The sequence below is a fragment of the Phaseolus vulgaris genome, chromosome 5 (genome assembly GCF_000499845.2).
Source record: "Phaseolus vulgaris cultivar G19833 chromosome 5, P. vulgaris v2.0, whole genome shotgun sequence".
NCBI classification, from domain to species: domain Eukaryota; kingdom Viridiplantae; phylum Streptophyta; class Magnoliopsida; order Fabales; family Fabaceae; genus Phaseolus; species Phaseolus vulgaris.
In genome coordinates this window covers 3,166,523-3,182,461 of record NC_023755.2, presented here as the reverse complement: position 1 = coordinate 3,182,461, position 15,939 = coordinate 3,166,523, and the positions used below count along the sequence as shown (strand labels likewise).

Sequence of the window (15,939 nt, the reverse complement as noted above, 5' to 3'; positions counted from 1 at the left end):
TAGAATTGTTTTTCTTAATAAAACCTTTTTGAAAAGTTATACCAAAAATAGAATCAGTCCAAAGGTTCTGGAAATTTTAAAAAAAAATTAATTTTATATATTAATTTAACTATTTTTATGTTCAAAACAATTTTATTTCTGTGTCTACTAATAAAATTATAATTATTAATTTAATAATATTTTTTAATATATTACTATTGTTAATTGTTATTATTAATTTAAATTGATGTTCATATAAATTTAATAAATATAAAATATTAATTTAAAGTAATATTTCAATAATATAAATTTATATCAACAAATTTTATTCTATATTAAAATCAATAAATCAATAAATTTCTTTTTTTCAGTTTAAAAGGTGTCATTGAAAATAACTAGTATTAATGTAAACATTGTGTTATTATTATTAATACTTTTTTACATTTTTTAGTTAAGTTGTCTTAAATTAGTTTATTAAACGACTTGAACCTATTTTTTAAATAGATAGAACTTATTAGTTTTTTGTTGTACCTTACTTTTATACTTTAATGGTTTTATAATTGAATCTAAAGGTATTATCTAAGGATTTATAATATATTTACAAGAGCTTATAAACAAAGTGTTAAAATTAAAAAAAAAAAGATTTTTATAAAAAGTTCATCATATAAATAACCTGTTGGATAAATTTTTATTTCTTTTTTGTGATTTCAATTGTTCTCTACACCTAATAGTATATTAAATTTTACTAAAGATTTGGATAGGGACAAAAATAATTTCACATTACAGTATAAGAATAAAAATGAAAAACATGTTTAATCCTAAAATTTAAAAGTGTGAATCCACCACATTTTTTGAGGTAATTTTGGATTTTAGTAACAAATTTGTTGAACATTTTATATTTAATATGGAGTTATTTCCTTCTCCATCCACCTTCATATTTTTGTTGAGATCCAATGTTTTGAGGTAATTTTGGACTTTAATAATGAATTTGTCGAATATTTTATATTTAATATGGAGTTATTTCCTTCGGCAGCTTCATATTTTTTTAGGTTCAATTTTTTGAGGTAATTTTGGACTTTAGTAATAAATTTGTTGAATATTTTATATTTAACATGGAGTTGTTTTCTTTTCCACTTTCATATTTTCGTCATCTACTTTCATAATTATGTAAATTTTAATGTTATCGTTTTCTTGTGTAATTTAAAAATTAAAAGTGTCTTTGTGTACAATCCAAAAGAAATTTCGGATAATACAATTCTAAAGTCATATTTTATTTTTTTTACTTAAATTTTTTTTAAATTGTACAATTCAAAAGTCACTATTTTCTTATAAAAAACTTTTAGATTACATAATTAAAAAAAAAATCTTAAAAAACACTTCTAGATTACAAAATCTGAAAAATAATTTCTAAATTGAATAATCTAAAAATCAAAGATAACTTTCAGATTATACAATTCAGATTATACAATCATAAGTCAAAAATAACTTCAGAATTATATCCAGAAATCTAAAGTAACTTCAAAATAGTACAATTTAGAAATAACAAAATAGAAAGTTTCATATTTATAAAAATGCATAACAAAATATATGGAGGTGAAAGAAGTAATGCCCTTAATATGGTTTAAGATATATCCATAATATGTAGTATGGCTCTCAACTCAGTGTTTCGCCTTAAAATCTTATATTCTCAAGAATTGCCTATGTTATCGGGTAGGGATTGATTCAGAACTAGACTTCAAAAATTCCACAAAACAATATAATTTGTTTCATTTTTACTCTCCATAGATATATTAATTTATTTTCTTTTTAAAAAGGTTAATACACTGTAAACTATTCTACAATCAACTCATTAAATGTCATTTAAATATATTTTTAAATCATTTATTACTAAAAGGAAAAGTTTATCATGCATGCAAAATCATTATCTAGGTAATGGGAATGACAAAAAAACAGTGATATTTACAAGCACCATTACCAAATCCCAAAATTGACTTGCTCACCCATGATGAGATTGTGGAAGTATTTCAGATCACTGTTCTGATGTACTTTCCCTCATCATCCCAATCTAGTGCCAGAGTTAAACTGCTGTTTGAAGCTTGTCAACATAAAAACAAACATTTTACAGCTGTGTTTGATTTGGTGTTCAGAAAGTCTCTGAACATCAACCCAACGTTTTCTCCCTGTCAGATTTTCAGAAAAAGTTGTGGAAACGTGAAAAGAGATGCTCTAAGTGCATGTTCAGTATGATGACTGAAATCGAAGATGCACTAAATGGTATGACCAAGAAGAGATGGCCTATAAAACACATGGCTTTGAGCAATCTCAATGCGGTCACGGGGATCATTCGTGGTCTCATCTCTTAATGCTTGAAGAATTGCCTGGGCTGGATATTCCCTGCAGACCAAGGTCAAAAGCTGTTGAAAAAGCTAGTTTAAAAAACTGAATTCAGTTCTCACATTTTTTTTTCATGCAAAGGAGAACAATGAGGTAGCAAAATCTGTTACCTTATTATCATAATTCTGTATAACATCTTCAAGATGGGACAAAGCTCCACTGGGGCTACATGCTTGTTTTCTTCAGGATTTAGGACGTTTAAGCTGGAGTGACTAAGTAGCTCATAAAAGGCCCTAACAGCAGAGACTCCCTACAACATGCAAACCAGAGTATTTATTAACAAACAGCAATGTCCAAACTTTAAAAAAAAAAAAGTTTTATTATATTCATTTTTTTACTACAATATACTTTTTATTCATGAAAATATGACTTTATTTTTTTGTTTTAAGCCATAAATGAAATTATCCTCTCTTATAAACTAAAATTAGTTTATGGATGGGTGAATATCAACATAGGGAAATGCTAAAAGAATAAGTTAAAATCTTCTAGTTTATGAAGTAAAATTATTGCATTTTTCCTTTATAATTCTTTTCTAATATAAGTGCTTATAAAGCTTGACCGACAGAGACTTAGTTAAAATTAAAATTTTATTCATTTAGAGTTCCTATTTTTTTGTTAAGTTTTAGGAGTAAAACTTTATTTTCTGCATTGATAATCATCAGTGGAGATATTACACATAAATAGAAAAGGCTGGAAAAAAGGAAATCCATAAAATCTGGAGTCTCCTCTATCAGCAGATCTAAGGATATTAAAAAGGAAAAAAAGTCTTTCAACAATAAAATCTGAAATAACATCAGAACTTTGCAATTTTATAATTATTCTTTCCTATAATAGAATAACAAGTATTTCTCCTATAATCCGACACCTCTCCCGAGTCGGAGCATATCCAACTTGCTTACAAACAATTCAAAACTAGGCTTGGGACCCTTTGGTGAAAATACCTGCTATTTGTTTCTTAGAGGGAACAAATAACCAAATAGCTCCACATTCAATCTTCTCCTTGATGAAGTGTGTCCGTCAAGTTCTATATATATGCTTTGTGTCATTGAGCTGAACAGGATTTTGAACAATAATTATGGCAACTCTGTTGTCACAGTACAACTTCCTTGAAATTTGTATATCCGCAATTCTTCAAGAATTATTTTCTGCCTAAGCATATCACACACCCCATTAGCCATAGCTTTATATTCTGCTTCTGCAAAAACTCCTTACTACAACATTTTGTTTCTTATTTTGCCAAGTCACCAGATTTTCTAAAACATTAGTACAACATCCTGAAATGAATCTCCTATTAGTTACTGAGCCTGTCCAATCTGCATGAGTACAAGCCTCTATTTTCTGTTGTGAAGTCTTCTGAAAGAGTAAACCCTTGCCTGGAGTAGATATTAAGTATCTAAGGATCTGACATACTGCTTTATGATGCCTCTGAGATGGTGAATGTATAAACTAACTTACTAAGCTTACAGCATAGGCAATGTATAGACGTGTATGCAATAAATAAATCGATTTTCCTAACAGCCTACGATATTGGGTTGTATTAACTGTATATCCTTCCTTCTTATCATAAAACTTTTGGTTGGGATCAATCAGAGTGACGGCTGGTCTACAACCACTCATTCTTGTTTCCTTAAGAAGATCAAGAACATACTTCTTTGTGACATCATAATCCCCTTTTTTTAAATGAGCAACCTCCCCACCAAGAAAATACATAAAGGAACCTAGGTCCTTGATTTCAAATGTTTTTGACATGGAGGTCTTGAGCGGTTCATTTCAAATCAAACACATCATCTCCTACAAGAATTATATCATCATCCACATATACTGTTAATATACAGATCTTGTGAATGTTTGAAGAACATTGTGCGATCACCTTGTCCTTGTGTGTACCCTTGACTTTTAGTAAACTGGGTGAATTTCACAAACCAAGCCCCTAGTGTCTGTTCCCATAGAAAGACTTTTTCAGCTTACACACTTTAGTCCCAAACTTCTCCAAATCCTGGAGGGGCTTCCATACACTCTTCCTCTAAATCTCCATTGAGGAAGGAATTTTTGACATCTAATTATGTAGGGATCAGTCAAAATTGGCTGCTAGTGATAAAAGAACTGGTATGGACTTTGGCTTAGCAACGGGGCTCAGAGTAATCAATGTCATATCTCTGCGTGAACCCTTTTGCTACCAGATGGGCGCTCCAGGGAACCATCTGAATTATACTAAATTGTAAACACCCATTTGCAATATATAGTTGGCTTCCCTCTTGGTTGGTCAACTAGCTACACATAAATAGAAGACCAAGGGCTGAAAAAAGGAAATCCATCTCTCTTCAATCAGCAGATCTCTAGGATATTAGAAAAGGAAAAAAGTCCTTCAATAAAATCTGAAAATAACTTCAGATCTTCCCTATAATCTGAAATAATAATTTCAGATCTTCGCTATTATATTTATTCTTTCCTAAAATGGAATAGCAAGTATTTATCCTAAAAAACCAATAAAAATTCCTAGGTTATGAAGCAAGATTATTACATTTTTCCTTCACATTTTTTTCTTCTGCAGGTGCTTATAGATAAAGCTTGTCCAACAGAGCCTTAATTCAAATTTAAATTTTATTCATTTTCAGTTTCTATTTTTAACAAAAAACAACGTATTTGGTCCCTCGCCAGTCATGAAGGACTAAAAGCACGTGATTTTGTAATTATTAAGTTTTTAAGAATTAAATAGAGAGACTGCCGAGGTTTTATATTGTTGTGATTACAGTAGCAGTTGTGGTTTAATTGCAATCCTTGAAATTGTAAAACATGCAGCTGATGCGGTCACATTGTCGCAAATGACCCCAAACAGCTGAAATCCTAGTCATAGACTGTTCTTTAAAATCTTTGGAGATTAGTATAAAGAAAATAACAGTTTTAGGGATCAAATGTATATTTATGACCAATTCTTTCTTCTTTCTTACCAGACAGCATGACAACAATTATTCCCAAGTCACAAACATGTTGAAATTTGAATGCACAAAATTTATACCTGAATCATCCCCTTGCCCTTGATACTGTCACCCATTTCAAGATTCAATTCCCCTTTGGCCAACTTCTGTCCATACCATGCGTTTCGACCTTTCAACAAAGTTACATAAGTATCAGCCAAAAGTGGCCCTGCAAGTTTCTCTGGTTCTTCTGCCAATAGATGAGTGATAAAAATCATCTCTGAAGTGCAGTGAGCAAAGTATACTGATTTGCTGGTGGCACTTTCATTTGTTAAAGCAGCTACCATTCCTGTTAAATAGAAATAGCATGAATACAGTTTATTAAATGTGATAATATTAAAAGAGGTTGCTCGAACTGGCAGAAAATTAATTCAACGTTCAAAACATCAAGCACCACTCAGAAATATAAACACCTAATATTTAGTCTCTAAGACCTCCCAAGTGATATCAGGCAAAGGTTAATACATTAAACTACACTCTTCAATGGAAAAGAAAAAAAAAAGGAATATGCTAAAGAGTCAAGATGGCAGAAAGCAGGAACCAGGAAATCTTCTAGCCAAAAAATTGCCACTGGTGCGATGCATCCACTATCTAATAATAAGAAGGATTTTACATATAAATTGTCCACACAATGCTAACAAAAACATGATGACTTGCCACTCTTACTTACATTTCTCTCTCCTCCCCTTTGCTATACTCAAATAAAATAATAGTAATATACAGACAATATTTTCCCCTGACTCAATAAAACCACAGCTGATATTATCTATTTCCTGCTTAAAGTAGCATTTATCTACTGCTTCTATTAAGCTATTCTTTATAGTGTATAAAAATGTAAGAAGAAAATGATGAAATTACCAGCCCCAATAGCATATACATTCTTTAAACCACCCATGATTTCATGAGTAACAAGATCACCATTATCCCAAACTATAAAATGAGGCTGCCTCAAAAACTTTGCCAATGGTTTCCTCCATTTTTCTGCTCCACATATCCGAGCATTAGCATATTCTTTGTTGTAAATTTCTGAGGCAATGTTGGGTCCTCCAAGATAAAGAATGTTCTCCAAGGGTACTCCAGCTGCAAATAAATCAGGCAATGATGGGAACTTGATAAAATATGGATTTCAGGCACCATTACAAAAATAAGCACTCCAGAAAAAATATCAAGACTTTTTCCAGATAAAATATTTCTGCTATTATAAGGTTCAATTACATAAGCTTCTACTGAATGCCAAAAAAGTGACAATGAACGAAAATCAATTATGCATAACGTATCAAGTATCAACTATGGGTGTGTATCAAGAACAGAAATCCCTTTTCAAATTTTATTAAACATTATCTCAGTATTTTGAAAGAAACAAGCAGATCTCTTGGTCTACTGCTAGGGCAATCAAACATCAAATGGTCCACTGTATAGCAGCTTGTGGTAACTCTCAGCATACAGAGATTACAACAAAGATATTTAACTCACATGAATTTATAAAACTCAATCTCAAAGAAAAAGCTCTAATTGTTATCTTGTTATTCACATATTGCAATTATTCCAATTTAGGGGAAAGGCTTCGGATTTAGTTTGTCTCGACATAAAACAGTAAACCAAAAAATCTTTAGAGCTCATATAATTTTTTATAAAACAAAGCCATGTAATATATATCTAGACAGAAAATATAACCCATATTTTAAACTACTGGATTTCAAAATTTAAATTTCTAGTTGTGTAAAAATTGTTTTTCAAGGCACAAATGGACAATAGTAGAGGATGTGAGTAGACATAAAATGGCTTCAAAAGATAGTGAAACAATGCAGAGATGCCACATCAGGATCAAATATGATATCACGAAATTCAAAAATTTTATGTAGCTCTTGTACATACTTGTCCAATATCGCAATATTCTATACTTCTAAACAGCTATTGAATTGCACATCCCAAAATATGCTTCCCTATTTCCTTTTGTACAACAAATTACTTTCCCATTAACTAAGGATTAAATCCTTCAAATCAATGTTTTAAATACCGGACTGAACAGGTCAATTCAACTAATGAGATCATGCACCAGCCAAATGTTTTATTAAGTGGCAGGAAAATCCACAAAGGAAAGTTGCAAGCAGCAACAAGGAAAAAAACCACAAGCAGAAAGAAAAAAAAAAGCTAATGAAAGGCAACAATGTCCAGTTGCCACCGGTTCTTACAGTTCCCACATCATATTCAAACAACGACTCAAGTTTTTTACCGAGCATCTAAACATGGGGAGAAGGGAGAACAAGAAAACAATTTCTTTATGAACATGGTCAGGTCATTTTTAATCAATTAATTTGGGAATAATTGGTACTTTAAAAAGGCAATCAATGGTTGAATTCTTCAGGACAATGGACAACCTTTCCATGATTGCATTGACTATTCAAAATTATGCCTTGGTTGTATTTCATTCCCTTATTCACAAGCATGTTAGGAAATAATACAATATCCAGACAGAAAATGAAAGAGGATAGATTTTATTATTAATGAAATATTCAGTACAATATACTTTTATTATATACACTCTAAGAAGAGTGCATAGCAAGTTAAGATTACTGCAGCAATAATGTGACAGTTAGCAAAACTGTCACAGCAAATTGAACAGTTATTGTAACTGCCTAAAAACAGTTATAAAGATAATGACCACCTATAACAAAGACTATCTTAAACACTAACCCGAAATCATATAACTAGGCATGTCTCCACGAACAAGCAAAAGTTGATAGTGTTTTGGCAGTGCAATAGAGAAACCAAAATAGGAACAGGAAATTTGGCCTAGTCAGAACCATATAAATTCAAATAAAACTATTTAAATATGCTAAAAGAGAACCAACTTAGCATTAGATATGTTTTAAATTGCCCAGCAGAAATGAAGATAGAAAGAAAGGAAGCAGATAACTAAATAAATGTAAATGCATCTTACTTGCTCGATTGATCATTAGAGTTGGAGTTATAATCCGGGGCTCAGTGCCCAATTCAGCCTCTACACCTTTTGCCAAGGATACAATGACAGGGGAAGTGATTCTCTCTTTCCAGTACTTACTAATTTCCTCAAACACCTCTAGAGTTTCAGTTGATGGCAAGCCATTAATCACAATATCAGCATCCCACACAGCCTCCTGGAGGTTTGTCACAACCTTCAGAGGGCAAAGCGGGGTATCTATCATATTCAAGCAAAACCCATCTTTCAAAATCTCATCCGCATGAAGTGTTCTATCACCTAACCTAGCCTCAACATATTTCAAATATGCACACCTCCTAATGAGCCTCCTCAGCACATCCTCCCTTGAATTGATCACCTTGAACAAGTGCTCAGCCGTTGGCCTGTCAACAGCTCTTCCCGGCCTTCTCCATATCCTTATCAGAACCTTTTCTCTTAAACTACCATAAGCTTCCTGCAACATAGCAATAAACACACTACCCCAAGCACCAGCTCCAACTCCAACTATTCTTAATGGATCACCCTCCACTTTCCCAATAAGCTTACGTATCTCATCAACCTTCTCTTCTAAACTACCACCATTTACATTCAGAAGAGAAAAATTTGAATGTGCATTCGCAATGCTTCCAACCATCTTCCTTCCAAATATGACTGACAAAGCACCTCAATGGTTAACCCCACAAATTCTGACAGATTTGCCAACAAAATCTCTCTATTTTCCAATAACCCCCCAAATCCTAGTGAAAAACCTCATTCAAGATTGCGAGTTCTAACCTTTAAAGTCAAATTCTAACTAAAACAAACACCCCACCAATCACAGCATCGAGTAAAAAACACAGCACTACCTTACAAATTATTCAAGAATATCCAACGGGGTAATAATGATGACATGATTAAGCGATTATACAACCCTCTATGAGCAACAACAACTATATTCTTTCAAGCACTTCTATCTTCACAGCATTCACACACAAAAACAAGCAAGAAACCTCAAATCTAGCTGTTTGGTAAACGAATTGAAAGAGAAGTTAACAAAACAAACAAATTATGTGGGCGAGTACACCAATGCTTGTCAAATTTGGTTTTGCGTGGAATGGTGGAATTCGAAACGTGCTTTTGTGTGTCACTTTCTTTGGTAAGGGAAGAAGGAGATTAAGGAAACGCGGCGTTAGTCAACTTCCTGAGGAAAAGGGCATGTTTGTCATACCAAAATTATTCCTATTTCACGTTTTTAAAAAAGTTGATTAATTATTAATTTTATTAAGACTAACTTAATTATTATTATTATATTTCGAATTAAATTCTTATTGAAAGCTTATAACTTTCTGTCAATATATATGTATATAGTGAATTTGTGATTTGGCACATATTTCATTGACTTTTTTTTTCATTAATTATATTTTGAAATTATCATTCTGTATAAAGAAAAGAAAATAGTGGAAAAAGCTATCACTTCATTAAAAATAATTATACATTAATTAATGCTTTATAATATAAATTAGGTTTCTTTATTTTATTCTCTTTATATGTAATTTAATTACTTATTTTACATTCAATATAAAATAATATATATTTTATTTAAATAAATATATACAATTAAAATTACTATAAATATTTAATTTTAACTCATTAAAATAAAATGACGTAATAAATAATGTATCATTCATGTCACCTTGGAAATAGAAGAAAATATTGTGTTGTTCTTGCTCTTATATGAAACAATATCCTTATAAACCAATGTAAAAATGAAATAAAGGATCTCAAAGAAAAATTAAGCTCAAAGTTTGAGATGAAAGATATTAGTCTTGCAAGTCAAATGTTTGGGATGGACATATAAAAGAATCAGACGGTTGGTATAATGCATCTATCTTAGATGGTTGGAGAATGTGGTTGGGAGGTTTAGGATGCATGAAACTAAACATGTGGGTACACATTTAGGACATCACATGAAGCTCTCAGTTACACAAGATCCCTACTTTAGAGGAAGGTATGAGAGAGATGTAGACTATTCCATATATTAATAGAGTATGGAGCCTCATGTATGGAATGATGTGTAGCAAATCGACATGTTGTTAGTGTCATTAGCAAGTTCATGGAAAATCTTAGACGTTTTCACTATGAGGTTTTAAAGTGGGTGTTGAGATTTCTGAATAGAATAGTATTGTTTAGTCTAATATATAAATGATCTACCTATAATAGAGGTGTTATGGAAGGGTTTGTGGATACAGACTATGCGGGGGATGTTTACACTAGAAAGTCTATTTTTGGGTATGTTTTTACATTGTTTGGAAATGTAGTTTGTTGGAAAGCCATTTTGCAATCAATGATGACTTTATCCACTATCTAGATATAGTATACACGCTCACAAAAGAGGTGAATGATGCATTGTGGTTGAGAGCAATGATAAGAGAGTTGGGCATTGTGTAGGATTGTATGAATATTCACTGTGATAATTAAAGTGTGATACATATAGTTGATCATTAGATATACCATGAGAGGACTAAACATTAGACTGTAATTCGTGAGAAAATTTGTTGAGTCTGAGGAGGTTAAAACCGAGAAGATAGTCTCAAAGGAGAATCCCACATATGTGTTTATAAAGTCATTGTTAAGATCAAGATTCAAGTAGTATTTGGGGCAGATTAATTTTTCATTTAGGATAAAGGAATGTGATGTGGAAGTTTTTCCATGATTTGGAGTTTAGGTGGAAAATTATGATGATTTGCTCTAAATCTGATTGTTTGATGAAAAGCACGAAAGATCGTCTACTAGGAATGTCTAGTAGTGTTAAGTTTGGACATATTGTTAGACATGTTATATTTTGATGGTTATATTGAATATTTATGTTCAATTATCATAATGATTTTTTGTTATTTCATTTCGTAGGTTTTATATATAGATAACTTTGTGTGTATAGATGGTTCCCTATATAATTGGGGATTATCTATATATATAGAACCTTTTAGTGAATAATAAAGTACTTTATTTCAATCTTATTCTTATATTTCTTGTTTGTCATTATTATAAACACAACAAATCACATTTTTTAAATGATAATATATAATATTTTTCAAATAACTAATAGAGGGATATCTTAATTGTCCATACCACAACACCAAAATTCTTTGTTGTATTGTATGTCTTCATGTGCAAATTCTTTGTTGTATTGTATGTCTTCATGTGCAAATTCTTTGTTGTGTTGTATGTCTTCATGTGCAAGTTGAGCCAAAGTTTCTTTATTGACGTGGTGAGAAACATTATTTAGATAATAAAATACTCAATGTAGATGTTTTGAAAAATACAATGAGAACAAGTCAACACAATTATGTGATCAAGTTTCTCCTTGAAAGAATATTACAATTAAGATGTTAGTATTGTCACCTTTATCATGTCTTCTTGTTCTTACTTTAAACGGTAATATTTTTTTTCACCAATTTATAATGTAAAATTTGTAGTTATTTATATAAAGGATTAAACCACTTACAAATTTAAATAAGCTGAATCTATTTGAAAATTGGTTTACAAATTTAAATAACTTGGATCTACTCAAAAGTTGATTTTGTTATAAAAGAAACTAGTCCAATAATTCTCTAAGAACATTCGACGCTCACATCACGATTTTATCCTTAAAATTGTCTTAAACAGTTAGGAGAGGAAGATGTTTTTAGATTGTATTTTATCTTGACTCGACTCCTAAACAAGGTAAAACTATAGAACGTACCGAAACATATATTATTATTTAACTATATTTATAATTAATATAAAATCTCTTGCAGAGCATCTTAATATCTTAATATTGTGTATTTATATAATATAATTTGATTATATTTATAATTAATATAAGATTTTGAACACCTCATACATATATACAAAAATAGAAATATAGAAATAGATTAAATAAGTTTCTAATACCTCCAAAAATTGCTTTACATTAAAATTAGTATTTCTAAAATGATTCATTTTTAACATATGACCTAATACTTACTTATTTGTAAATTAATAATATTAATATTTTAGTTTTAGCAGTATCATATGTCAACATATTTTAGTATAATTCATTAAGTTGATTCCATATCACTGTTAAATTAAAAGCACTAGAGTTATTATTATCAAGAATAATTGACATATTTATTAAAAACAATAGGAGTCAAATCTTGAGATGTAAAAAACTTATTATTTAAATCTGTATAAATATATTTACACATGTATGCTATGTTTTAATTTTTTTTTATCACGTTATTAAAACGTGGTTGCGTCATGAGAAGTTTATTGATTTTTGAAAAATTTGTTGGCCAGGGGCAAGCATAGCCAAAGGGTCATAAACTGATTTTCTGTGCTGAAAAATCTGCCATTGTGAACCAAAGTGCACTCTCCATGCTTCCTCTGTAGTGTAGTGTGGCAAGTATTGCTTCACTCCAAGATGAGATCTTTCACAATACTCTAAAATTTTTTTGTTCTGACTCAAGATGTTTTCAAGTCCATCAGGACCATTGGAAGAGGGCACTGCAGAGGCAAGAAATGCCACCAAGTAGAAAATATCTTCCTCTGGCATAACAACAGAAGTTCTGTTGTCCCATCTGCATAAAATAAAACACAGAAAACATTAATAACATGATTGAATCATCTCATATGTTACAGAAATAATTTGTTAAAGTAACATTTTTCATTATCATGTATCAAAGATTTATTAATACTCACATACACCTAAATGATTTTAACATGTTTTTTAATGTCTATGTTTTACAGATTCATTGAATATGTAGCATCATATTTACATGTCAAAAGAAACTGAAACACTGTCAAAGCAAAACCATGCTGTTTCATTATAATGAATACATGAAAATTGAGAAATATAGTAATGAAATAATTGAAAAAATGGATTGTGGAGAAAACATAGTAAAAGTGTTTGATAAAACTAAAATATTTGTATGATTAAAAGTCATATGAACTATGCATGGTTAATAAACTCTAGGTGTTAAATATTGGTGGAGGGGGATAAGAGAGGGAAGAAAACAAGTTTTTGTGTATTTACTTTGATTTATTTACTGGGTAGATAAGGACAGGGCCGTTGCTGGTTTCTGTTACGATGTTCCCAAAGACAACCTCTGCAAAATGGTGTATTTTGGTTTTGGGTATAAAAAGATTTAGCCATGGGTGGGGAACATCCCACAAGCCTTTTGAACGCAACTTGATCTCTGAGATATGCACCCTGTCTAGAAAATCTACATATGTGACTTCTGTTTGGAAAAGTGTTGATGGGATATGGTTCAAGTGGGACAAATGTTTCTCAACTTTCTGCAAAAGAAGCATAACACAGTGAGAGAGATAGTTGAGTATTTGTTTCTGTGTAATGTATTTTTCAAAAATTGTAAAATCAAAAGCTTTACCTGATTCACCACAAGGGTTTCTTCCAGATTGTAGTATTTGGCCAATTCTAGGCAGAAGAGAGTTCTTCCATCTGACTTGAACTTGCTAGCTTGAACTGGGTCTTGTGGGTTGAAGGATGATCTCCAGTTATTTAGCAGACCAGTTCTGTTTATTATCACAAATCCTTCAACATAATCAAAAGCTTTTTCTGCAAATATTAGTTTCTCTTGGTCTCTAGTGAATGCTGTGAAATCTGCATACAACACCCTGATCCATTTTACCTGTTCAAAAACAGAAATACTCCATCAATCACAACTGGTACTTGCAAGTATATAATCAAAATATAAAGGGCCTTGTTTCTTGTATTCTTGTCCTTGATGCATTACCATGGTAGGTGCAGGTTCCAGGACTATTCTTGCTTTTGTTATAATGCCAAACTGACCTAGTCCTCCGAGTACACCGTGAAAGAGGTCACCATTCTGCTCCTCAGAACAGTTTACCACCTCTCCTGTTCCTGCAGTCATTTCAAAAGACCATCTTTTTCATCCATCCAAGAGAAATATCTTTTGTCTAAAAACTTATTTACAACTCGAGACTTTCTACCTTGCCCAAGGCTAAGTCAAAAGGATGTATACTAGGGAATCATGTCAGTTTCAAGTGAATTATTGTTCACAATACACAAAATAGTAGCTGTTGTTTTATGTGGAATATGTAGAGTATGTTTTGTATGTTAACCCCCTTTAGACTCTTGACCTTGTTCTTATCTGCCACATGTTTTTTCACGTTTATTTTTTTCACTTAGTTACCAACCTGTAACAATCTCCAGCTTCTGAACATTGCTTATCTGGGGACCATGCCTAAATGCCTGGCCACTTACACCACCGTTGGACAAAGTGCCACCAACTGTGAGATGTAAGTAGTCTGTCCATGATCTTGGTGTCAATCCATACCTTAGAGTCTCATGCAAGATGTTTATCCACAATTCTCCTCCTGAGACATCCACATAAGGAGATTCTCCTGTATACACCTGCATTTCTGGGACTCTGAGTGACTCCATGTTGATCACAACTCCTCCATGAGACTGTGCCTGGCCCTGGAGTGAGTGGCCATGGCCTCTAGCTGCAACAGTGAGCTGAGAACTAGGCCCCAGGTTCCAGATATGCTTTATGGTGTCTGCAATGTCAGAAACTGATTTTGGATGCAGCACTGCCATAGGGTGAGACTGGTACCTGTTGCCAAAATCCCTGGCTACATGTTTAAGGTCAGCTTCTTCAAAACTGAAGTGTCCCTTCAAGGGAAGTGCTTTGAGTGAAGAGGGTATGGTGGAAATACAGAAATTAAGCCTAATGGTTAAGCAACTGAGGAACAAAATCATGAGGCCTCTTATGAAGAGAATGTTGTATTCTCTAAAGAGGCTAAATGATGGATATCTCATTTTTCTGTAGGAAGACATGTTGGTAGTTAAAGGGTGGAGAAGCTTAATAACAAAGGGGGAACACAAACAAAAGGGGGAAGTGATGAAGTGACGAAAGAGGAGAGGGTTGGGGGAGAATTTATAGAAGTTTGTAGGTGGCAGAGTCAACCTTACAGTTATGAGAATCAGTATGAAGACTGGTTACTTGGGAGGATTCCTTTTGGTTCTCCCTTTTGGACTAGTTTGTTCAAAAGAGAAACCGAAGCCATCATACTTATGCCAACTTGAAGAGGAAAAGTGACAACAAAGAGAGATCTCACAAATCTTCCCACTTTTCCAAACAGTTCCAACCACAACCCCATCTTTCCATTAAGGACAGACATGTTTCAAATTTTATGATCATTAGCCAATTTAAGAATGCTCTATTTTTTTCCCATTTAGGAAAATGAAATAAAAAGAGAGAAAAAAAAAGTCCTCTCTTTTGTTTTGCCACTGCAAGCCTCTTATGTCTACCTCACTATGTTGGGGTGGTGGTGATCGTGGTGGTGGTGAATCCATTACTGTCGGAGTGTAAACATCGAGTATCCCTGTTATTAAATTGAGTGAGAAGGACTTGCAGGGTTGTATTAATACATTCAAGAGGGAGATATGACACTGGTGGGGCATTTGTTGGTCCATGTGACACGTGAAGTTTCATTCATTTTGTGCTACTGATAAACCATGTAGGGTCTAGAGACTCTTCTTGGGCCCTCCTTTGTAGGGCAAGCCATTGGAAGAAGAACAAATGGAAACAATGAAAGACTGCTACTAACATTCTGATGCAATGCTGCAAACCACCACTGCACCACTGC

General features: G+C 32.3%; 2 protein-coding genes across 2 annotated transcripts; both read right to left on the bottom strand.

Annotated features, from left to right (window-relative positions):
- Positions 1 to 1,879: 1,879 nt before the first annotated feature.
- On the bottom strand, positions 1,880 to 9,537 carry LOC137834854 (probable glycerol-3-phosphate dehydrogenase [NAD(+)] 1, cytosolic). Its single transcript, XM_068643075.1, has 5 exons — positions 8,290 to 9,537; positions 6,207 to 6,428; positions 5,390 to 5,637; positions 2,484 to 2,623; positions 1,880 to 2,373 (listed from the first exon to the last, which is right to left on the bottom strand). Exons 1-5 carry the CDS (start codon positions 8,939 to 8,941, stop codon positions 2,247 to 2,249), a joined length of 1,389 nt encoding a protein of 462 aa, XP_068499176.1. The 5' UTR covers positions 8,942 to 9,537; the 3' UTR covers positions 1,880 to 2,246.
- A 2,924-nt stretch (positions 9,538 to 12,461) lies between these two features.
- On the bottom strand, positions 12,462 to 15,688 carry LOC137834858 (cytokinin dehydrogenase 6-like). The gene is made up of 5 exons (XM_068643081.1): positions 14,485 to 15,688; positions 14,061 to 14,188; positions 13,695 to 13,955; positions 13,340 to 13,602; positions 12,462 to 12,884 (listed from the first exon to the last, which is right to left on the bottom strand). The coding sequence occupies exons 1-5, from the start codon at positions 15,125 to 15,127 to the stop codon at positions 12,563 to 12,565; spliced, it is 1,617 nt and encodes a 538-aa protein (XP_068499182.1). The 5' UTR covers positions 15,128 to 15,688; the 3' UTR covers positions 12,462 to 12,562.
- Positions 15,689 to 15,939: the final 251 nt, after the last annotated feature.

Excerpts from the sequence above, each read along its gene's own strand:
- LOC137834854 (XM_068643075.1), bottom strand. The coding sequence starts at position 8,941 with ATGGTTGGAAGCATTGCGAATGCACATTCAAATTTTTCTCTTCTGAAT. Across the intron at positions 5,638-6,206 it reads TGTATATGCTATTGGGGCTG|GAATGGTAGCTGCTTTAACA; the intron begins GTAATTTCATCA and ends TCTATTTAACAG. Across the intron at positions 2,624-5,389 it reads AGGGCAAGGGGATGATTCAG|GGAGTCTCTGCTGTTAGGGC; the intron begins GTATAAATTTTG and ends TGCATGTTGTAG.
- LOC137834858 (XM_068643081.1), bottom strand. The coding sequence starts at position 15,127 with ATGTCTTCCTACAGAAAAATGAGATATCCATCATTTAGCCTCTTTAGA. Across the intron at positions 13,956-14,060 it reads TGGAACCTGCACCTACCATG|GTAAAATGGATCAGGGTGTT; the intron begins GTAATGCATCAA and ends GTTTTTGAACAG. Across the intron at positions 13,603-13,694 it reads AAACCCTTGTGGTGAATCAG|AAAGTTGAGAAACATTTGTC; the intron begins GTAAAGCTTTTG and ends CTTCTTTTGCAG.